Consider the following 25,552-nt stretch of genomic DNA (forward strand, 5'->3'; position numbering starts at 1 on the left):
TGAGCCCGCATCTGCTTTTAAAATGCTTGTAGTACCTCTCTACGTAAAAGTGCTCAGGGAAGTAGCAAAGCTGTTGCACATGACTTCAGATTGCGTGGATTCAATGACACCAGTCTGGTGATCCCTGCCACAGACCCTAATTAACAGAGAGAAGTATTACACAGCTACAATTGGCACAACTGGCCGTCTCTGATCAAATAGGAGCCTACTAACAATTTCCACCTTTCTTGGTTTTACTTGAAGAAGAAACTGGTTTATGCTTCTGAACATCCAGCCTTAGCATGCTAATTCCCTACTAGCTAAGGGCAGGGTTGGACATGAACTGAGGTTGTCAGCATGTGGTGATTGAGGGCTTTCAGCACATAAAAACTATTCAAGTTCATCCCACTATCTTGAAACAAACTGAAAAACATCACAAATGAAACCAAGCAGCATAATTTTTATTTGGTGTTACAACAGATGTGCAGCGCCCACGGTTTTGGGCACTGCATTTTACTGTTTATGATTTTTCTTTTTAAAATCTAAACAGTTCTTCTGTTCAGACAACTCCACGTGTGGTTTTTTTTTTTATATATACACATTGTGACCCCTGCATTCAGCCTGTCCAGTTAACGCTAGAATTATTTGTCAAGGCAATACATTATTTTATCTTTGCTATAATTAGGGAGAAATCAAAAGAAAAATTTTACTTTAATCTGACCGATTACATGTACTGTACATACCTGTTCCAAAACCAATGTACTCAGAAGTTTCTAGTTTAATGCACTCTGTTATTCAAGTCAAAATGCTGTACATCTAAGTATCCACACAATCGTACATTCCTAATGATTCTTCTTTACACCTTTATTTTTTAGACATCTGTTTTTAAAAAGGAATAAAGAAGTTGCCCTGCAGATCTATATTTCTTTAGAACAAAACATTATATACTACACATTGAAAAATAATTTTATCAAAACCAGATTCAAATCACTGTCATGTACAATTTTCAGTTAACGGTTCATGTTGAAATTGCACTTTGCAGATAGAATAAAATTAAAAACTGAACACATGTTCTATTTCCTTTCACAAGAGACTGCCTCTTCAGGATTTTTCTTCCGTGAATGTTTGTATTTGTCTACATAAGCTTTCACCAGATTTGCCACTTTTGCAGAATTAACTTCTCCGCTCTTGCTATGACAAACCTACAACAGGTTTAAAGAACAACAACAAAAAAAGTTTGAAGTATTTCTGTTGATTTGCCATTGTTCCCCATTATTTTTTTATTTTCCCAACACCCCAGGTTTCTCCATCTCAAGCAGAAGACCTTTGGAAACTCCTAATACTTCCCAATTACTTCCCAAATACTGAATTCCCACTCAACTCTTTCACATAATAAATGAGTTAAGTTCCGAGGAGCTGAGAAAGCTCTCGTGGATGGAGAAAGATGGAAGGTCTTTTTGTTTTTCCCATTCCCTCTCCCAGCAACCACCAGCTGTTCCCACAAGATTAAGAAATCCACCCCAAACCCTACCGCAACTGAAATGTATGCATTTCAGATTCCTAGATCAACTTACTTTATCCACAGCTTTCCGCACAATTTCTTTATATTCTTCCTTAGTGATGTCTTTATTTTGGTAGAAAGGTTTAATAGCTAGTTTGACCTCTTGTGCTGCTTTTTCTTGAATTAACAGTTTCTGATGAAAAACCAAACTTGGAGTGTTATTTCGCACTGCCTGCATATGTATCTTTTTATCAATCACAAATTAAAACTTTGCAGAAAAAAGTTACTACAGAAGACTAGGAAACCATGCTCCCCTCACCCACATTTCAGCTCTCATGAGAGCTGCCTGTGTTTCACTAAGAACATAATGTTGTCCCACAGCAATTAAAGTAATAGTCATAATAGTGCTGCTTTAAAGAAGACTACATTAAAAAGAGACAGCTTGCTAGTTTTATGTCCTACAGCCGCCACAAAAGTATAACACACACGATGGTATCAAGTATATTACACAGAAGGGGTATTGTCATAGTTTGCTATTTTTTAGTATATCAAAATGTATATATATAAAAGTATAAAATTTTGTATGTACTTTATATATTGATATATAAAACAGTATATATAAATATACAATGAACTTTGAACTTGCCTGGTCCTTCTTCGAGCTATCTGCACTGGCTTCCACTGTTACACTTGCTTTGTTTTCTCCCAATTTTACAGCTGCATTAGAGCTCTTGATGTGACTTGACGATGTTGCATTACCCAAATTTGGTCCCTGAACTGTTCCCATGTTTCCCAGGACTGCTGTTGGAGCAGGCAAGGCTGGAGCACTCATGTTATTACTTACATGAGCAGTATTTGGAATACCCTGTTTTAAAAAGTTACCAGCAATTAATACATTATCCTTGGGTATGACAACGTGCCCCTCTAGAAGAAAGGGCATCAATACTATGTGCTTTGGTTCATTAGCTAATTTCCACACTATCCATTATTATGGAAAGTACACACATTATATCAGGTCTACTCAAAGGAAGAAAAAAAAAAATAAAGCTTGAAAAAGAAGGCATCCTCCATGTCACCACTGTGGTTGCCAGATTCTGGCTCTGATCCCAGTGATACAGCAAACAGGCACAGAGAGCGTTAGCACAAGGGGAAGGAAGCTTACGGCTGCAGAACTTCTCTATTTGTCACAGGAGTGCATAGGAAGCCTGCTTTTGTAAATCAGATTAACATTTATTTTTTAAAAAATCAGTACCTAAACATACATACAAAGAGTTAACCTTAACCCACAGTTGCATTCCTGCATCACAATGACGCTGCTTTGAAAACATTTCTTTTCGTGTTTGTTATCAGCTTGAGCTTGCAAATGAGTTTCAAATATCAACACAGCTACAAGTCTTCTCCAGTTTAGAGCCAGTGCTGGTGGAAGCACCACGATCTGTTCTTCAGGAAAAGCCATGTTCTGTGCATTTCCAAACATTGCCAAAAGACTACGGGCATTGTCGATACTTTGGAACTGAGAAATGAGGTAGCTCTCAGACCTCAGACAGAGGTCATTTTTGGCAAAAGCCAAGAACGCATCCTCCCAACATGTTTCTGGCAGGCTACCCTAAATGCTACTATTTTGCATGTAATCACCATTATTTTTTTCACATCTGCATTTATCCAGATGGAAAATAATGGAACACGAATTTAAGCTCCTTGGGAAAGACACAGATACTGAGCTGCTACAATCAGTATGCTAACGCTCACCAGCGCGCTCTCTTTGTCTTCCTTTCAACAGGAAGGACAGGTGGAGTCCCGCAGTGTTCAGTAATTTGTATTGTGCTACCACCAAGAACTTGGTCAATGAAAGCTCAAAGAAAAAGCAGCAGCAGCTCCGAAGAGCATTCAGGTTCACGGACACCACCCCACAAAAGCAGATAAGAGCAACAAATATAACAGGAGCTTTACTAACAAATAACTGTACTTTGGAGCAATACACAATCTTTATAGAAATGTATTTAATGCAGCTCTAGATATCATACTTCACAGAGGTCCATAGCCTACGTTCTGACTTCTTATATTTTTAGAGGTTAAACTTACTGAATTTTCAATTGTGAAAATATTTTAATTACAGACAGCAGGCATTGATCAAATCAACACGCAAACTACCAGCATTTTAGTTCCAATACCACCTTACTGTTTTACCTTGAAGAGTATCAAAATATTTATTTCATATGGCCTGTAACCCCACTCACTATTTCCCACAGTACTTAACTCTCTTCGTTCTAAGTTAATGAATACAAATGCGTAACAGCAGTTGAAAGTGAAAAGAATGTAGGCCATTTATCAGTTCACTTCAAATCTTTAGAGATGATGCATGAAAACAGAGGGTTAGAAATCATTGCTCTAGAACATCACTTTTTCAACCTGGAATACAGGGGAAGCATTTTAGGTTAGAGCAGGCAGCCTGCAACAAATGAAAAGCACAAACCTCAGTCAACCCCTGAAGAGCCCTTTATACATCGCAGATGCAGCGTTACACCTCCTCGCAGGGCCATGCATTCTCCTGGAAGTTGTTCATATTCCTTTCCCTGATATAAAAGCTCTTAATATAAACAGCTGGCTACAGGAGGAGCTCACATACACAAAGGTTGTTTAAGATATCTTGAAAGGCACAAAAAGATGGTCTGACCTGGCCTAAGCACGACAGAGTCTTTTTGAAACTGGAGAAATGAAGTGGAAGTTAGGTCTCAAACAGGGCATGCAAAACCAGAAGAATCAGGCAAGAAGAGGGAAGTAAAACATACCAAAGAAATCTTGGAAATTATTAACAAAAAGGCTCAAAAGATTAAACAGAATAGAAAACACATGCGTGGGGAAGCTGCTGAGATAGTGACAGCTGAAGAATGGAAGTGTGGAACAAACAGGCACCATGCAATACTCGGTAACTTTCCTCTGCTGATACACCCCACAGGATGAGAACTGCAACTAAGCAGTGGAGGTCACTTCCTACACACTGCTGAAAGGGGATCCAAGCATTTCCTAAAGCTTGAAAATTCAGTTTTGAAGGGGAAAACTTAGTTTTGGAAACGGGGCACGTCTAAGAAGAAAAAGGTAATGGACAACATCAATGAAATTTTTCAGTGTTCCATTACCCAGTGGAACACCTTGCTTCCACAAAACCCCAGTTATGGTGATGTGTATTATTATTTAAAAGCTATAGCCCCAAAACACCACATATCCTCATGGATACTTCCACTTGAAATTTGGCGTGGGGTGGAAGCAGACAAGCAAGAAAGAAAGAAACTGCAAGTATAAATTTATCAAGACTATGGTATTCAATATAGGAAACCCTTAACCTATCTTACTTCAGTGCTGCTCTTGCCATGGCTTCTGATAAAGCATACCTGCAATTGTTTTCCATCTTGCTGTGAAGCAATGTAGTTGACTTGTTGAGATGGTGGGGGTGGAGGTGGAGGCGGAGGTAATCCCTGAGACAAATTTGTGGGAGCAGCTACCTGTATGAGAGGCACTCCAGTAGGGAGATGCATGGGCATTGGAGGGTGGATGTTGAAAGGATTTCGTTGCATGTTCATCATGGGAGGATGGACACCCACTGGATACGGAAAGATATTCATAGGTTGGTGCTGTGCACTGACTTGTGGCATTACATTCATTTGTTGCTGCATCATATTTATTGGTAACTGAGAACCATCACTTTGCTGGTTGCCTTGGTCTTTGAGGTTTGGATCTACCAAAAGAAAAAACAGACAGTATATGGAGTAGAAAATCTGTACTTCATAAAGCAAAAGTGGAGCCAGGTGTCTGAACTCTTAATGAAGTATGGAGTTATCAAAAAGCTTTCTATAATTTGAATATTTGAAAGATATTGCATTACATTATTACACAGCACTCATCACCAGACACGTCATGGAGTCAAATGCTAGTTTCTGAGTTTCAAAAGTTCAGGTTACTATGGAAGCTCGCATCTCAAATTTCTGTTTTCTCCACTTGTTCCCACGGTGCAGCTAATAAATTATTTCATCACAATGAGACAGTAATTCTCACCCAAAGAGCAGGAAGATAACATGACTTATCCAGCTTCTGCAATCGCAGCTTAGTCATACATTATCACATATGCAATGCTCTGCTCCCCTTTGCCTGACACACACACTCACTGTAGCCATTTCTCCTAACTATAGAAATACTCTGCTGTCTTTTTTTTTTTTTTTCACTGAATAGTAAATCATCCTCAATCAATTTCAAAGATGTTCATATTCGGAAAGGATTGTTCCAAACACCTGTAATGGTAAAAGAGGTAAAGCCTAGAAAGTAAATATAACCTCTTGTGGTAGCACTTCTTAAAAAAAATTACTATCTCACTCTGTCTTTAACAGAAGCCAAAACATTAAGTCTAGATAGAAGCTGCAAACCTTCCAAAAGTCAAGAAATTAGTTCTGAGAAACTGTTGATGGGTTATAATTCAGATGTCCTTCCCTTAGAATCCCTTTCGTGAGGAACCCTGTCACCTAGTTCACAGGGATCGGGATTTGAACTCTTTATGTCTCACCCGAAATCACCTTTTTTAAAGATGACAGGATAATAGAATCACTGAGGGTGGAAGGGACCTACGGAGACCATCTAGTCCAACTCCCTGTGCTCAAGCAGTGTCAACAAAAGCAGGTTGTCCATGACCATTTCGCCCAGGACCATGTCATCCAACCTAACCTGTTTTATCCAGTTTTGAGAGATCACTGTACTATTCTCAGCCTAATACACGTTCCAAAAGTGAATATAACAGTGTGATTGTTCCTGAACGATGTGAAATAAAGTCTGCAAGCCACACAATGCTTCCACTTAAAGCTTTGATAAATTTTGTCTGCAGCAGATTGAAGGCTGACAAAGTTGCCTCAAAACTAAGAAGCTACTGATTCAGTTGCCTCTGAAAAGGAGAAAACTGCTAGCACATAGGATAAAAATGAAAGACAAAACAAGGAGACAATGGGAAAGTGCAAGTGTGGTTGCCTTCAGAGCTGGATTTTACAGCTTTTAAATAGAATTCACATCTGTCTTTTACTTCAGAGCATTAATAATCTGTGGATGACTTCTTAGCTCTTCAGAATCAATCTCATCCACAGTTAACTCACTTTATACCAAGAAGTTTATTTCCATCAGGGCAGTTACCTTTTAGATACAGAATACTCAAAAATATTAGACTTCTATTGAGGATTTAGAGGAATTTTAATACTGAAGTACAGTAAAAGTACCATTTTTGCATTTATAAATCTCCCTAGATTTTTAAAGCATATGAAGAGGAAAATGCTTATTTAGAAGCAAGATAAATGTCAGCATAATGATATGTCATCTCTAGAATCTAGAAATGCAAATCCCCTTGAAAAAAACTGCCCTTTTTAAAAGGTGTGCAGATGCTAAAAGTAACCACGAAGAAGATATGCCTTCTCTTCAAGCAAATCCATTTACTTAAGTGGCACTCTTCAGATGCACAGTCCTTAAACTACATCTAACTAACTTTAAGCAAAACCAAAAAGCCATCAAAACAACATAAAAACACAAGAAATCCCCAAACTCCACACCTACAAACCTCCATATTGCAAAAAGGCTATAGAATGACCCCAAATCATTTTGAAGAACTAATCAACTTGAGATAGGCCAATGTGACTAGGATTTTACTCAGCTTCTGCAGCTGTGACTAAGCTTTTATGTTTCAAAACTATAAATACCTTGTTCAGGTGTCTCCTCTTCTTGTCTCATTCCCCATCCGGACTGTGGGCTTGATGAATTGCGTCCTCTTCTTGAATAATAATTCTGCACATCAGCAGGTAAAGTCTTTCTTACAGCCCAGCTGGATGCAGATGTCCACCCAGATCTGTCAGCAGGTGTATCAAAAGAATGGTCTTGTTCATTCTTACGCTTGTAGGGCTGATGTTCTGGGAACCTTGAAGTTTCATTCCCAGAACCATTTGAGTTCCCCGAGAGAGGTTTTCTGTTTTGCCAGTGATTTTCACTTTGGTCTCCATACATGAAACCACCTCTTCCACGCCCACCTCGACCACGCTGACCTCTCCCTCGATTTGGAATCCAACCTGAACCAAAGTTTTTATTCCAAGAGTGTCCTGAATTATCATGCCTGCCATCTTCCCAATGTGGTTTATCTCTCTCTCTGTTCCTGACTTCAGGAACGGAGTTTATCCTTTCCATTACCCAGTCTGGACAATCATTCCTCCGCTTGTCTGAAGAACACTGATCATCATTGTTTTTTTCTGTATTGTCCTTCTCTTTAAGACTTTCATTCTGTTTCTCTTGATCACTTCGTCTGTATCTATCATTTCCTCTGGGACTCCTCCAGTTGTCATTTGCCCATCTTTCTTTCCATCGAGGTGAATGACTTTCCCTCTCGTTTCTAGAGAATGAAGAACCCTTATTTCTTGTCCTAGATCGTGATCTGGACCTGGATCGTGACCTAGACCACCTCCTACTTCGTCTTTCTCTGTCACGATCTCTTCTTTGACTATCTCTATCACTGCTTCGAGATCTAGATTTTTGTCTTGGAGATGAATCCTTAGTTCTTGACCGAGAAGATGATCTCCTGCTTTCTCTAACAGTTTCCTTTTTGGGAGATCGAGATGGTGGTTTTTTCTCATCTTTGAGTGTGTCTCTCTTTGGAGAGCGAGATAAGGATCTCCTTCCCTCCTTCACAGTTTCCTTCCTGGGTGATCGTGAGCTCCTGTCTCTGATCAACTCTCTTTTAGGGGATGGTGATTGAGATTTCCTGCCCTCTCTCCTAGAAGGAGACCAAGTGGTTGATGGAGAATGAAACCTAGATCTTCTAGTTCGAGTCTTTTTATCTTTTTTGAGTTCTGACTGGCACTCTGTCTGAGGAATAGTTTCATCTTTTTCATCTGAAACTCCTGAAACTGATGTACAGCTTCCCACATCACACTGTAAGGGGTTCAATTCTCCTTGCCCTGTACTTTCAGCTGGTGGTAACTGCTCAATCTGAGGTTCATTCTGGTCACTGCAAAATGAGTCACAATCCATCGGTATCATTTCATTGTTATCTTCACCAAAATGTTTATGTTCAGCATTTACCTGGGGTGACTCTGAAGTTCTACCCTCTTCACTTTCTGGCATGGCATTCTCTTTTAAGGATTGTTCTGAGGTACTCTCCATAGAAATACTGTGCATTAATGTATCGGGTTCTTTGTCTTTAACAGTTTTTAAGTTTTGAATATTTGTACTTGCACAGTCTACTACTGGTTTTTCTTCCACCTCGGAATCATCTATTTCTATGGCTTTTGGATGCTCAGGCAATTCACTTCTGGGGCTCTCTAATGGCTCACCTTTTCCCAAAGTTTCTGGATATTCCAACAATTCTTTTTCTGGACTAGCTACGGGTTGATCTGTTTTTGTCAAAGTTTCTACATTCTCCATTAATACATTTTGAGGACTACACATTGTCTGATCTATTTTTTCAAAAGTTGTATGGTCACATACTTCATCTTTGGGACTAGCTACTTTTTCCATTTGTTCAAGAGTATTTTCACAGATGTCCTGATTCTCAAGATCTACATTTTTTTCAGTAACATCTTTTACTTCAAATTCCTGACTTTCACCTTCTAAAGGTAGCATCGGAGGTTCTTCGACAGAAAAACTTACATCTGCATTGCCTGAAGTATCTTCATTTTGGTCACATTCTCCTGTAGTTTCCTCAATTTCTGCATGTTCACTACAGCTTTCTAATCCATTAGCAGATTCCGTTTCTGCATTATTCTTCTGTGGAAGGCTTGTGTTATTGCTTTCATTATCTGACTGTCGGTCTTTATCTAATGTTAGAACTGCTTCAGACTCAGCAATGTCGTCATCTTCCACTGAATCACAGTGCGATTTTTCAGAACGTGCAGAACTTCTCAGTTTCTTTTTAACCACAGGTGTTTGTTGTTTAACCATTCTTTTAGACTTTCGTTTTGGAGGAGCCTTCTCTGCTTCTGAAGGAGATTTATTCAGAGATGGGTTATTGCCATCAGGGGCACTGCACGCAGAACTGCTTGACCGAGGGGAGCTCCGAGATTGACCCAGAGTCTCATTTTTGCTGTTTCGTGCAGACCTTCTTCTAGGAGTAGTATTAACTGATTTCCTTCTAGCTCCTCTAGTGCCAGATGAACCCGAAGCTTGCTTTTTCTCTTCTCCTTCTTGGGTACACGCAACAGCATATCCTTTGCCTAAAGATTCTAATAAAAGCAGAATACATTAAAGTCGGATAATAACCAGTTATCCAAACACAGTTAAGAACAGAAAATAACCTTCTCCAGTTTAATAGATATCTTCAAATAATACAATTTAAGATTTAGTACAAAATGCTGCCACAGCATTAAAAAAAAAAAAAGTCTGCACTGAAAAAAAACAGAATTAAGCTAACAAAGTGACACTTTAGACATCTAAAGACACATTTTAGAAGCAGTGCCAGCATGGCTACATAGACAGTAATGGCATTCACAATGAAACCACTATTGCTATTTCTGAGAGAGAGTCAGCACTTAAGCTGTTAGAAAAGTAACAAATTAACCACACAACTTTGTTAGCATATAGCAGTTTCTGTCATTCCATAATGCAGGCCTGTTGGCAGTGAACCCTCAATGCCACAGAAGTGAAGCTCAATACTACAGAAAGTGACATTTTTAAATGGCCACCAGTGGATGATCACATGGGAAGCAGCTGATCAGAAGCAGCAATGACACCATACCTCTCTACAGAACTGAATTTCAGACAGTGCAAAGTCCTTCACTAGTTATAAGAAGACCCTGCACGCTCCGTGGCAAAGTGGACTTAAACTCTGCTGCAAGGCCCCCAGGGAGGCTGCTGCACCTAACGAACTAAGGAGTGCAAGTTTTGGGGAAGCCTAGGGCACATCAAAAAACTAAAACTATGAGAAGAATGACCATTAAGTCGCACATAACAGCACAGGAGTTCTTGTGTTGATACTGCATTAATTTATTTCATGCTATCCCACAATTTGATAAATATTTTTGTAGGGAAGCCAAGGGTTATATTCACTGCAAAGGGAACAGAATGTACTCTTGATACCTATGAAAGCTTATGAGGGACAGCTCAGGGATTAAAGATTAATGATAATTAAGTAAATATACTTGAATGGAATCAGAACTAAATTAATTTATTGAGATGTCCATGAATTTGTTTCATACTGTATGTAGATTTCAGAAAGCATCTAGAATTAGGTGTTTAAAGGAATTCTTTTTACCACTTCAATTTCATACAGATAGTAGAAACTTGCAAAGAAAGATTAATGTCTATGAATCTTGCAATGAAGTTATCAGATCACACTTAAACTCTTGATTCTAACTCTCCATATAACATTTCCCATGCCTTTACTGCACTAAAATATTTTTTAAATGTATTGTAAAACAGATTATATAAAAATAAGATAGGATAAGACAAGCAAGTAACAGCACAAAAGTCTCTTTCTACCACTTACTGCTTTGTTAGCAGAATCAAAAAACATATCACTGTATATTAAATGTAAAGGTAATGTGATAACCTTAGAGAAGTAACTCCGCAAGCACCTCGCTAGCCTTTAAAAGGCTAGAATATAGCACAGGATTATAATCACCTCCTCTGACCTCCCTTGTGAACACACAATAATTTGACTGAACATGAAAAAGATGTAGTTTTGGGTTTTTGCATGTCCACTGATCAAATCACTACTTAAGATAATGAAAAACAACAGTATAAATTGTATAGAAGGTACCATATTTAAGTACGAATACGTAAAAGAAAACAACGTGCGTGGTAAAGAACTTCCAAAGGAGTTTTAGGGGACTGGCACTATTTGAGGCATCCACTGTAACAGTCTCCCCAGTAATTTTGTCAGAAAGTGACTTCACAGTGTTTAACCAGCTGTTACTCAGCCACATGTGGCTGTCATGGACTAACCAGCCTATTACAATAGGTTAATCTTGTAACCTACTACAATAGCCAGGAAAACAAGTCAGATATTGAAAATTTGTAATGGCATGTAACATCTGTGATAATTTTCTTCAAGGAGGAAGAAATCACCTTGCAATAATAATAATAAAAAAAATCAGAATACAAGTGGGATGTGGGAATGCTGACAGAATTAAAAGGCAAGTTATTTTTGTGGCACTTGCAAAGTCTACTTGTGAAACAAACCCCTTTTCAGCATTCCTTACTACTTTGCTGTCAAGACTAAAACTCAAAATCTCTTGCTCCTCCCAAAAGATAGCATAAGATGTTTAGTTTCATTTTCTGCCTTAGGAGTTGACAATGTTATCAGTATTTGTAGATCAGTTGCTGATATCAATGGCAATTACTTGCATGTTCTAAATCATCTAATATTGAAAAATAAATTTTGAGTTTATGTAAATATTCCTTGTCTTTCTGATGAGAGAAAAAAATGTTTTTTTAAACGCAAATTTAAAAAATGCTTCTGGTGCATATTAACAAGGAAGCCTCACTGTGTAAGTAGAAAGGTGAGGGGAAGTGGAGACATGTGAGCTAGCATGTATACTCATTACTACTAGAAGCAGAAATGGTTAAGCATCAGTTAAATTGGACTGCCAAATATCAGAGGCTCGAGGAAGCAACGTATCCGTTTTTCACTGGGGAATGCACGGTTGAAATAAGTACCTTTAATAATAATGCAGAATATGAATGAATAAAGCATCTTTTTCATGATCTTCCTACTACTGAAATATTTTCAGCAGTTTGCTTACTTCCTCACAATTTTCGTAAGCTGAGACACCCAAATCTCTCCCATCTCTTTGCCTACTAGTCAAGTGAAAGTAGTATAATTCCCAATTCAAAGAAAGCATTATCTCTAGCCTTAACAAACAGCACTCCTTTGTTTCCACTTCTTTGAACTTGTACAAGTAGCCTATTGGAAGAGAAACTATGTTCTTGCTGAGTATGGAGAGAGAGGCTGTTAAAGCAACTGGAGGAAGGTAATTGCTTCCATGTCTTAGTCTTCTGCTAAATTCCTGACAGACCCTGTGCCTGAGCACTTTTGCAAGCTTTTGCCTTGTAGGCATACTGAAAGAGATCCATACACTGCACTGTTTCTCTGTCAGGAAATAGTTTGTTCCTCACACTGCACCATATACCACTGAAGTATGTCAAGCAATTTATAATGTACCAAAATGAGATTTATCCTTGAACAATAGGAAAACAAGTTGTAACATGAAATAAAGTGTTGGATTCAGAAATGGAATTAATCTTCAAATGCAGAACAGTTATGCCAGTTCTGGGGTGTCTGGTTCATCTTGTATGTTCTAATTTCAGAAATAAACTAGCTGGTTTTGAAATAGTGCCAAACTGCATCAAAACAATTTTTTTCTTCTGTTAACTGTAAAGATATAATCCACTTTGATTTCTGAGAATCGTATTTTAACAATACTCCACATGAGCTATAAATAAAACTTACAAAAAAAAAGTTTACCAAAGTTTTCCAAAGGCCTGATATTTGTTGGAAGAATTGTCCCTGCCACTGTAGTAGAGGTGAGAAGAAAGGTCTCAGCTTCAGCTCCACAAGACATAAAAGGAACTCTGGAAAAGTAAAAGCATTAACATTAGTTGTTTTGCCTGTTTGTAGCATGTTTTGGAAACAATGCACAAACTCAAAGCATTAGGCAACCATGACACTTCCAACCTCACCACAGTTGGAGAGGAAAGGCAAAGCTGACAAAGAAAAAACACACCTTTCCTTTCCTTATTTATTTGCAGGCTTATATTAAGGCCTAATCTAGTAAAACAGTTTGAACAAGCTATGTTATGTTAAAGCAATATGTGTTTGGCTTTGTTCAAAGCCAAACATAGAACTGTAACAGTCAGTCTACTCCAAATTAGTAGACCTTACTACTGGAAATAAAATACTGAACACTGATTCAGTATGTCAGCAGAAGAACAGCCTTTTCTGCAGAAAAATGAGAAATAGCCTACACAACAACAATTTAGTAAAGGCTTCTTGTTGTTTTTTTTTGTTTGTTTGTTTTTACCATACAAAATAAATATGTACTTATTTAGACTCCCTCAGCAAACCTTGGGTAAAAACAGACTATAGTTATAGATCAGATCTACAACTTCCTAAGTTATCACGGAGTTGGAACGAAACTTTCAATAAAGAAAAGTACATGTAAAAAAATTATTTAAATCCTAGATGCAACTTCTAGTTACAACTAAAAATTTCTTTACTTTCTCTTTTCTCTTTAGCCTTTGTTTTACACCAAAGGGACTAAAGAGATATGTAGTGAAATTAAGATCATAGACAGAACCAATTTCTTATTGTGGTACTTTAAAATCAGTTATTTTTATGCTTCTGCTTTTCATTTGTGAAAGCATCCTTAGGGTATGTTTTAACACACATCTGCTCTCTGACAAAAAAAAATTATGTTCTCTCTTTCATTTGATAGAACCCCTCTTAAGTCTTTCTAGATGCATTTGTTTATAAACAAAGAAAGAAATATTACAACCAACACATGAAAGGGGGGGGGAAATCAGAATCAGATTTATATTAAAGCAAATGTAGTCTGATTTCTAATGACAGAAATAATTTAAAAGCACATGAAACACTAACTTCCAAATAAAAAAGTATATTTAAGCTTGCATTTCTGTGAAAAAACAATATATTAAGATGCACAAGTCAGTGGAGTTACTATGCTTGTCACAAGTATCAAAAAAGCATTAAGATATAGAGAAGAATCTATTGACATAAAAATAGCATGCGGCAAATACACAAAAATTTAACAAGTTACGTGCAAACAATATTTAGTTTTATGATCAAACGATAGTCAATCTAAAGAGCAATCTGAATTAATCAAATTTCAAACTTGAAGTATTATATTAAGATCCTTTGCATTATGAATACAAAACACATACCTTTCAACTCTAGCAAGCACAGATGAACAGGACAATTCCAGTTCTTGTCTCTTCTGCCTGATCGCTGCATTGACTTCTGTGAATTCTGTACTGAAATACAAATTTCATACAAAAAGTTAACAAAAAGTAGCTTTGTACTATGATAATTTTGTCTTTCAAAAATTGCCTCTATCAATGACTTTTTAAAAAATTTAACTGTATTAGAACTTTCAACGATCATGATGAAACTATGCATGATTACTGTTTAGCAGGAAAAAGCAGTCATAATAAACATAACAGAAGTCCTAAATAGATGAGGAAAACCGAATGGAAAACAGAAGATTAAATGTGTCTTCTTGGGAGTGGAAAGATGGAGAAACTTTGCATCCTTGACAAATTAACACTGTTGCATGCATGACAAAAAGTTTTTTTTCATTTACAGACTGCTGAAAACATACAGACACAATTTTTTAATTAGGCCATATTATCCAAATAATGTTCTTCTAGAGTGTTCTTTTTCTTCTGTCTTCTCAACCAAAAAATATTTTTTACGCCTGTTCCTAAATATTAGGCTCATTAAGCAAAACTGCTCCATGTATATTTAGAAGTATTCCTCTTAGAGTCAAGGAACAAAGATCATTTCTGATACAAAACAGGATATTTACTGTTAACCGTTTCACTAACTGCTGTTGAAATAACAGGACGAACCCTTTCCTATCCAAGGCTTCAATTCAGCAAGGATTTTAAATATGAGCTAAAAATAACTTAACTCCTATTACATCAGCGTGATTAAAAGCACACACTGAAGTATTTTAACGCTGAACACATGACAGAAATTGGGGTGTGCCCTCAGCAATACTAACTGTAAACTGTTTGTGTTTATCTTTTAACTGCTCTTCATCAATGAATAAAAAACCAGACAATCTTCAAAATATTTCAAGGCAGTATATACAGATAGAATCAGAAGAATCTATAGCATCTACAATACAATAACCCATCAGTTTCTATTAAGCACTAGTATATACTAACCAGTCATTTCTACAGCTAAAAAAGGATTCTTCATTGCTACCACCGGCCGGAAGCTTGCTGAAGAAATTACTTCTGAAGCACTCATTCCAGCAGGTCTGTCTTCTGGGCTATAAACAAAATTTATGAATTAAAGCCACCCAAAAATAAAATAACTAACATCTAATACATGAAGATGCACTGAAATTAAATCATGTCAGTAAGCCTTTAGCTCACAAAAAGCAGGCACCATAAGAGCTCCATAGCTATATGCCGAGATTTGCAGTTACAGCAAACAAATTTTCTCTATTCAGTCTCTAAATTTGCAACACCTGCTCTCTGCAGATAAACTTTGTGTTTTATATAGGCTTTCCACCCCCAAAACTTTAATGCTCCATATAGAAATTATGAATAAATGAGCCTGATCTTTATGATTTCACAGTTCCCATTTCTGCTACCTAATGAACCACAGTAAGTAACAGCACTAGCACCTTCAGACAAACAGCTTCACAGCAGGTCACTGAATGTTTGGTTTCGAAGTAACAAGAAAACCTAATGTAAGTAGCTGGGATTATCCTTTGCCTTCAGGTAGGATTACAAAATTGAAGACTGACTGGTGCGTCTGTTTACTGGGCCCTCACACAAAGGCACAATACTCAGAATCCACTCCATATTTCAACAAATACCACCTTTTACATCAATTGTTAACAACGCCTAACCACCCGCTGTATGCTAGTGTATTGCCTTTTGCATTGTGTGCAAACTCAACTCTGTTGCTGTGTACTAGGCTGGCTGCAGGGGAATAAAAGTTGAAAAATAATCCTCCAAACACTCCACACAGACAACCAGCCTGACACGCTTACCTGCACTGACCCATTTTTGCCATTTATGTCTTTTCACCTAAAGTGTTAATGACACATCAAACCCAACTGTAACATTGCTGTTAATTCCCCATGACTGGTATTTTAAAATGAGAACTTACAGCGTCTTCCCATCATTTTCTTTCAGAATATATTTACTCAATATATTTACTCTGATGAAAAATAAACTTTGATAATGGGATGTATATAAATGGATGTCTCAAGTATGCAGTCATTATCCACATGCTCCTTCAAACTTTGGCACAGAGTGCTGGTTTTGAGGGGAATATGCCCTATTTCATCAGTGTGCAAATGGGAAGTTTCTCCTAAAAAGCTGCTGTTATTAAGTTTTATTTTAAAATACTATCAACTTTACATGGTAGCAGAATCAAAATTTCTGAATATCTGACTTAGAAGGAGAAGGCTGGAGTTAAAGGTATGCCTGAGAACTATGGTGTATAAGCACTGAATGAAAGTGACAAGTCAGGCCACCAGGTACTGAGAAGACACATGATGCAGTATCTGCCCATATACTACATGAAGCAAGGCAGCAGGCAAAACAGGGACTTCAAGACAGTTTTTCCTCCAAGTTTTTAAACTTCAGGTAAGACAGAATGATGGAGAATGCTGACATTTACACTTCAGAGTGAAATTTAGGCCTAAAACTATTTCATGCAAATGCCTTTACAGGTATAACTATGAATAAGAAAGCACTGATGAAACTTGTGTCCCAGAAACAGGAAATATTTTTTAAAGGAGAGACAGGAGAAATCAAACAACAGAGCCTTTATAGCTCCTTATAAATTCTGCATATTATAAATCTGTATTATAGGCTAAAATTTCTGGACTAAACAAGAAACCTGGAAACACAAACCTTCCTGGAGTAATCCCACATTAAAAAAAGGCTTGATGCAAACTATAACATCCATGGCTTATTCATGTTACAAATCACTTGGTTGATTACAACTGTTTTCATGAAAATAATGAAAACCTTCCTATCATTCATATAAAGGTACTTGGCTAATGGCTTGTAGCCGATATCACCTTCTTTTGTTGAAGAAAGATGAAAACAGGGTAGTTAACAGCATCTTACAATCTTATCCAAACCCCTCATCCAAATGAAAATATTTACCACCACAAAACTAAGTTTAATCTGAAAGAGAAGCTCATATAACCTAACACTATGTTCTAATTACTTCCTTCAAGACAAAGAGAGACAAACTGACAAAGTTTGGATCATACTAAAATTAACAAAAAGAAGTTAATCTTAAAAAAGTAAGCAGAAAAGTAGTTTTAAAAATGCTTTAACAAAAAAAGTTTACAAATGTTTCATTATCAGAACTAACCTTGTTTATCTTCACAGACAAATCTTTCTTGTTTTGTTTGTCATACAAAATGTTACCTGTGTGTAATAAAAAACAAACCTTTGATTTAAACTTTAGCATATTAGTTTTTAATTGTCAAACTCATTAATGCAATGAGATGTTAAGATAATGTCTCAAGTGTATTTACAGTGTGTTTACATATAAACTCAAAATTAAAATGCATGCACCTTCAAAATAGCTTTTTATATGTCAAGCAGTTTATAACTCTTCAGCTATTTGCTTAGTTTCATAAGTTATGAACACACTTGTTGAAGAATACCTATTAAACAAGCCTCTCAAAATGGCATGCCCAAAATACAGCTAAAGTACTGCTTGTGCCTGAACTCTCACCAGAAAACTTCCTGTGAATAAAAGCCAGTCATCAAATGTCTGATGCAGAAAATTACTTTAGGCTGAAACCAAATCCATTTCACTTGTGACTGAAAATGAAGAGGCAGTCTTTCCAGTAAAATAAGAACAGTAGTTCCACATACTGCAATTTTGTTCTTTTAAGTTCCAAGCTTCTGTTCCTTGGTATTTGGTTTTCATACACAAATGTAACCAATTAAAAAAAAATAACTGGCTCATCAAGAAAAGAAATTCTAGAGTTCCTTAATAAAAAAACAGCAAGTCTAGCAAATGGAGGACAAACTTACTGTATTTTTTCTTCACAACCTTGCTTAATTTTGCTGTTAATGGCCCTCTGTCTGGACATACAACTGTTCTGTAAGATTAACAAAAGATATTACGAAATTAATTTCTGAGCATATTTAAGCTAACAGTATATACACCCAAACAAAAATCAGGCCCTATTTTAAGGAATTTTTATTTCATGCATATAAACCAAGTTCTGACTGCTATTAAGACCTGAACTTGTATCATGTATATAATCTTCCATATATTAAAAGCCACAGTGCTTCAAGAAGCTTACAGATGGAAAAAAAAAAATAAATCCATTTACACAACAAAGTTAATATCCTGCAATAAATCTGAATGCTTAATTTTGCTTGATTTCATGGCAACATGTGAAAGATGTTATAACCTGCTTACATAAATACTTTAAAGAATATCAAAATCAATGGTGATTCAGAACAGTGTGGTTCAAAGATCAATATTATTTTGTAATAAGAGTCAAAAAAGGTAATTTACTTCCAGTTATCTTTTATGTAGTGAAGTCTGTTTCAAACTGAATCTCAAGAACTCTGTATATATATTACATTAAACACTAACTTCAGATCATCACTATTTAGTGAAATTTGTCTGTGTAATGTTGAGCTTCCCCTTATACAATGCAGCAAATGTGACAAGATAAAGCTTTTCAATACAGGCTAGGTTTTTCCACAGTTCCCCCTCAAACTCACTAGAATAAAATAACTTCTTGACTACAACTATGTTTTATAGTAAAAGGGGAACATCACCACCGTTTCTGATGAAAAAGGATATCTGTTTAGATAACCAAAGAAAAGGATTTATATTGCTAAAATACGTCTGGCCATAAAATCCTAATTTAAATTAAGAAATTTGTCAGAATTGCTTGAAAAATTAAACTTTCACAGAGCTCAATGCAAGAAATATGTTGCTCCTTACTTATTGCTTGCTATTGTAAGTATTCAAGTGGGAATTACATCAGTGATAAAAGTAAAGCTAAACTACCACTGATGGAAAATAATTTAAAAATAAACTTAATTTTTAAAAATTTGCCAGGGTGTATATTTTAAAACATTTTAAATACATTTTGAATATTCCGATTAGAATGCCTGAAATTACGTGGATGACCAACCTCATAAAACTTCTCATCTTCACATGGCTATATTTTCCCTTATTGCAGGCACAGTTTTCCTCTTCTTCCTTCCTCCTTAGTTGTTTTTTAACCTGAACCTGTATTGAAAAATAAAGTCAATCCAATCAAGAATCTCAATACACATGGGCTTTAACTTCATTCAAAAACTCTTAAGGTCTACAAAGAAAATAAGCTCAAACAGAAGGACTCAAAACCATTTTGAAACATAACTTTTTTAATCTCTCAGTTTGCAGATTTGCATTTTTTTTAATTTGTTTTTCATAAAATGGATAAACACCCCACCTTGAAATATATATTGGCTATGCCAGAGATGCACACTAATTCCACAAGACCAAAAATCCCAGAACATTCAGACCGCCATGGCAAGTACCTCAAAGCTATGCACTATCTTCCATTGAGAATTTCGAAGTTAAGTTTTTTTAACTATGTTTGTTTTTCTGAATACACAAGGTTCAGCTTGGGAAAATTCTGAACTACCATTTTCAAATGCTTCCTCATAATGAAAACACACCCGATTTTCCTCTAAAGCAAAATAACTTACGGATTTTATAGAACATTGGGTTTTTTTCCACATCTTAAAAATTCTAAGAAAGCAGTACAATTTTTCTTACGTACTATGAAGTTACTTCAATGGCTACATTGCAATTGTTTGCATTTTGTATTTCCTAGAATCGTGGCTTTATATGCAACTCCTTAAGTTATTAGCATTCTAATTATGAATATCAAAAAGTGAAAGCTGCCAATGTCCTGACAGCACCCCTGCTAATATTGACCACTATGTCAGCACTTCTCAGTACACATTCCATCCATCCCTACTGCTCCAGTGGCTCTCTCTCAGAAAAGGACCCTTGTTCTCTGCCCACCTGTTTACCCTGAAGTTCCATGAACAAAGAACATTTCAAACTGTATTTTGATACAGCCTTTACAATCTTCCAAATGAAAACTTCAGTTTATCTTGTTTCAGCTGCTTCCTCGATTCTTTAGAAATAAGGAAGATAAAATATGCTAGCATGGTTTTCTGTGAGAAGTATCTGAGGCTGTCAGTATGGTTCCTTTGCAGTTGACTACCTGGGCCTCCAGACGCACAAGAAATCAGCAGTGGGAGCCTGTTTTCTAAACATAGCAAAATGCAAAACCAACAGCTGAGGAATTACTTACAACCATAATTTCACCACAGAATTTCAAAACTGTACACAGAATAATCAGCATCTTTCTATATACATTTCCAAGCTCATCCATCAGAATGAAGTTTTATTTTTCTACTTCATGAACTACTCTCCTCAGCAGTATTATTCAGAAGAACTGAGAGCTAAAAAAATTTCAGAAATTTAGGTTGAACAAGGTTTTGCATTAATTGATTCCTCTTCATGTGTTTTTTTTGTCTGTGAATTGGAGGCTGTGAACATACAAGACTCACTTCAGCTAAAAAAAAGGCAAGCTTGCATGCTAATTGATATAGCACTTGTTTACAAAACGTAGTTAAACACTGAGACCAAATTACTATACTTCTATTCTTGGATATATCAGGAACACTCAAAGATACTGTAAAGTTTTGTGATTATTATTACCGTAAATACTTGCCTTGAAAAGATAATTAAGAATAATTCCTAGCTTCAAATATGTAATAGAAACATTAAAGCAATAAGTAAGCTTTCCTAATGAAATAATTAACACAGACATATGAACACAAGGCTGCAGCATAACTTCGGTGTTCCTGCAACTGAAGTTATTTAAGAAAACAAGTCTGGAACTTACCTTTATCTGCTCTTCTATTGCATCAAGCCTGCATACTGCTTGAAATGGTCTGCGATCAATAGGACATGAAGCCTGTGTCTGGAAAAATTATTTTGCTTATTATGAAATTTATAGTAAGTTAGGAGAAGTCTCAGTTTTCTACATTTTTATTCGTTATTATAGTAGCTTACAGAAACACACAAAATTACAACTCGTTCACATTAAGAATGTATTTGCACACATTATCCATACACTCAGTATTTTGTTTCGCGTAAGTAGATTTCTCCTCGGGGGAAAATCTAAAGGAAACAAGAATGTAACTCAGAAGTTGTGTTCAAAAAAGGAAAAGCATTTTACATTGCTAGCTACATTTTAAAAAATTTTTTAATCCATGTTAGTTAATTGATTTTATACCAATACACAAACGTCCTTTTCATTTGTTATTGTTATAACGTTTTATTTCTTAAAGTTATTTTCAACAGAAAGTGTGTTGGGTCATGTCCCCTCACAAAACATAAAACTGGGAAGACCAACAGCAAACAGGGTAGCACCTTTGCTCATCTTGCATATCTGTTTGACTATGCCACATCTCTCTTTACAGTCAGCAGACAGAACAGATTCCCATGTGTAAGGCAACTATAGTTTTACAAATCACTTCGCAAGAGAATAGAACTGAAGGTTATTTTACCCTAATTTTGATGGAAATACAGATTTAGTGTTTTCTCCCCAGTCACCTAAATGCCCTCTTATTGAGGCTGCACCACATCAGATAACACGCACACACACAGAGAGAACAATAAAATGTTATTAACCATGGAATAGGGAAGCTTCAACTGAAGCTCCACCCAACTGGATCATGTAGGAAATCAACTTTCTGAGAAATCTGTACTATTCATTTTAATTCAATATATATGTGTGTGGAGGGGTTGGCAGGTTTTCTTTGATGGTTTGTTTTTTTGTCATTGTCATTAGTGTGTATGTGTCCCTGTCCCCGCCCTTCATTCCATTGGCATTCACAGGTTCAGTTCAGAACTCTTCTAAAAAAAAAAAAAAAAGAAAAAACCCCAGCCTCCAGACCTAATTCACCCAGTGAACTAGAATCTGTGTATGAATTGTATGCCCTTAAGAGGCATGCAATTTCTAACCTTAAGAGAACTACCAGGGTATTACACTTTTTATTTATGCAAGCAAGACACAGTATTAGAATTGCATAAGCAGCTATGAGAAACTTGCATATGAACTCTGCCCTGAAATTCAGCGAACTTCATTCTTGTCTCTTCATTGGGGCTTTTAATTTTCCAGTTCATTCCATTCTTTTCTCAATTTCAAAGAGTGCTCAACTTCTTTTTCACCTACACAGCCCCCAGACCTTGAGCATTCAGGCAGCTTCTGATTTCAATTGAAGTAGACAGAACAAAGTTGGACTGATTAAAAAAAAAACAACCACCAACAAACCCAAAAAACCCCAAGGGTAGTTTCATGAACAAGCTGTTGAACAAGAAAGTAAGTTAAAGCCATTACCTCTCCTTTTCATGCTCTGGTATTTTATCCTAACTAAAAACTTCCCCCTGTTGGGGGATACCGTTGCTCCCTGCAGTGTCATGGCCTTGGTTAAGAAAAGCATATTGGGTAATTAAGCCAGTTCCCCAAGGGCTCAGATCATAAAGACAGTTTTTGTCCTGTAGTCAACGTAAAGCTAAGCTGCAGTAAGATAGTAGTGTATTATTTAATTAGAGTATTTGATAACTGCTGAATCAGCTGCAAAGTTCGAAGTAAATACTTTGATTCTTAGCTATACCAGACTGTCAAAGATAGGTATGAGGAAGTTAATTTTCTTAAGTAATTTTCAGCCTCATTTCAGGATTTACCTTAATTGAACAGTAAGTTTTTCCAAGAATACAATCTGTTTCTACATTAAATTTACACATGAATATTAAGTTATGTTCTGACGTTTAAATTACAGTAAGTTATGTTTATTCATTGCAGTGAAGTATCACAGAATACTAAGTGTTACTAGCAGCATTTCAAGTGACAAGCATTTTTGCTCCACTAGAAAAATGTTCACTGTTATATATTCTGTTCTTCTGGACAAATATTTAACAATTACATACAGTTACACATAGTAGCTGAAAAATAGGAAAACATTCTGAAAGGATCAAAAGCTACCATTAGGTTAGATATGTTCAGAAATGGCATATGCTCTTTCCACTGCTAGTCAGTTGCTTTTCATAGCCCTAGCATTATCTGATTGCTTGCAACAAATCTCAAGAGGAATTCTAGTAAAGACAGGACAGTCCCATGTGCATGCCCACACCCCCCAGGGCAGTACAACTGTTGGGTAGCCCTGAGGAAAGTTAGGGGTTACTTCACCTATACAACACTTTTGTCTAAATATGCACCAGCACTGAACTGTCTGCTAACATGTAAGACGAATTTTAAGTGGAAATGGAAGAAAAAAATTTCCCCTGTACCTTTTCTCCAACCGCAAGACTGAACTTGTGCTGGTACAGAAAGGAGTAAGGATAAAGTAAGTTGACTAAATTTTTTACAAGAAGCAGTCATGAGGAGTGGTGGCCTTTCACTCATTTCTCTCATCTTTTTCGAGAATATGGTTCACTAACCAAAGCAGGTGTTGAATCTTCATACAAGGCAAGTTAGCTATTCTTCTCTTCTGAGGCTTCTGTTCCAGTAGCATCATAAGTAATAGTAAATGTACACTGTCTTTTTTGGGGAAACATATTTAAAACAAGAAAAAAGCCACTGAGATGGAATGAGTCCAAGCAGCAGCTATCACTTTTATTGTGCACAAGGGAGGATGGGTGTAGGATGCATCACAACCTTGGAAGAACCACAGCTTCATATATTATCTTCCTTGAACATAGATGTTTAAAAATCAGAACATATAGTATTTAACATCATCATCAAAATCATTAGAACCTCACATTGGTATTTGTGACTTGCTTTGCTTTTCCTCCCAACAGTGCTTGAAAAAACACAGAATAGTAGCAGCTCAGCACACTTCAGAATGTCTTCAACGGTTTTTTTGTTTTACTCTCCACATGAAACTAGTCATAGTTTTCATGTTAAAACTGGTAACTCTGCAGTGATTTATTCTTTCACCTATCTTGTGATATCTAGAGAATTCTCTTCATAAAATATGTAAGCATTCATGAAATTTGCAATCCCTGAGAAGCTACCCATAAGCGTGTAAGTTTTTTAAAAAAAATGCCTTCATAGTATTTTATTCATTTTTGATGACCCTCTAGAAAAATCTTGCTTTAGCTCCACAAGCATAGCTTAATGTTGAATATTCCTGTAACTGCTACAAGCACCACAAAACTGCTCTCTCTACACTCAAGAAGTGTCCCTTATTTTAACTGCATTGCTTCAAACAGCATTTCAGCAAAGTGAGGTAGACAAAAAGCTGAAGCAGTTACTATATTCCAGCTGGGAATTTTCAGGAAGCTATACAAATAGGTGCAAGCTAACCCCAAAACATATTTGGCTGATAAAATAACTTTAGCAGATATCCCCATCTCATCAAGTTCCATGTTATGAGGTTTTATAACAAGTAGTAACAAGATGTGAGAGTATGGAATTAAAGTTGCTGCAGTAAATCCCTTCCCCTGTATTTTTTTTCCCCTTCAAGTGGCCCATAATAAAGTCTTTTTTCCCCCAACTTCTGTATTGAAAAGCTAATCCAAAAAGAAACATGATCCTGCACTCTTTACTGTTTCTTTATTAGAGAACCTATTAAGCAACACAAATAATATCAGATTCTCATAACTAAATACAGGCTTAAAGGTGAGGTTTAGATTGTAAAAGTAGTGTATGTGTATTTCACTCCACCTAGTAATAATAATACACTAAAAAGCCCACAATTCCACCTCCAGCTTCAGTGAAAAGGGAGACTAACACCACACATAGTGAGAAACACCTCTCCACATTTTGATGAAAGAAAAGGAGGAAGACATCAGGAAATGCACTATTTTCCAGAAGTACATAAAAATTCAGTATAACTTTTTTTCAGTCTACTTAAAAAAAGCAAGTATATTTAAAGTTTTTGTTGTTATGCTTTAGGAAAGCACTATTTGTGATAAGAGATGTTAAGTTTTTTTGGAATTATCATTCATGGATAGTAAAGATACAGAGTGCGTAAGAACAGATATTCTAGTCTCAACAGCTAATCAACAGACTACCTAGTTACAATTCTAAACAGCTGTCTTCTCTCTAGTTGGCTAGTCCTTAACTTCCAATCCAAAATTGCCATAAAGTGTTGACAAGTTCTATTGGAATTGTGGCTGTCTTTAGGAAAGAATGAAATGATTCATTATTTGTAAGGATCTGTGAATTCCATAAGAAAGATACCATATGTGTCACTGTACTTCCTTTGACACTGTATTATTGGAAGAATTGAAGC

The 25,552-nt window shown here is 36.4% G+C and overlaps 1 protein-coding gene across 1 annotated transcript in view; it reads right to left on the reverse strand.

Moving 5' to 3' along the window:
- Nucleotides 1–1,052: 1,052 nt before the first annotated feature.
- The window catches only part of SCAF11 (SR-related CTD associated factor 11), a gene marked incomplete at its 3' end in the record, with an annotated part of 30,364 nt that continues 5,864 nt past the window's right edge, over nt 1,053–25,552 (reverse strand). The window contains exons 3-14 of the mRNA XM_082014141.1: nt 21,154–21,231; nt 19,378–19,475; nt 18,254–18,321; nt 17,580–17,635; nt 15,398–15,504; nt 14,390–14,479; nt 12,954–13,060; nt 7,204–9,711; nt 4,870–5,213; nt 2,127–2,345; nt 1,554–1,673; nt 1,053–1,181 (exon numbers count right to left, since the gene is read on the reverse strand). Coding sequence (XP_081870267.1) covers nt 1,053–1,181; nt 1,554–1,673; nt 2,127–2,345; nt 4,870–5,213; nt 7,204–9,711; nt 12,954–13,060; nt 14,390–14,479; nt 15,398–15,504; nt 17,580–17,635; nt 18,254–18,321; nt 19,378–19,475; nt 21,154–21,231 — 3,924 coding nt within the window. The remainder of the gene's footprint in view (nt 1,182–1,553; nt 1,674–2,126; nt 2,346–4,869; nt 5,214–7,203; nt 9,712–12,953; nt 13,061–14,389; nt 14,480–15,397; nt 15,505–17,579; nt 17,636–18,253; nt 18,322–19,377; nt 19,476–21,153; nt 21,232–25,552) is intronic.

Source organism: Phaethon aethereus (genome assembly GCF_964289735.1).
Source record: "Phaethon aethereus genome assembly, chromosome: 1".
In the NCBI taxonomy this organism is placed as follows: domain Eukaryota; kingdom Metazoa; phylum Chordata; class Aves; order Phaethontiformes; family Phaethontidae; genus Phaethon; species Phaethon aethereus.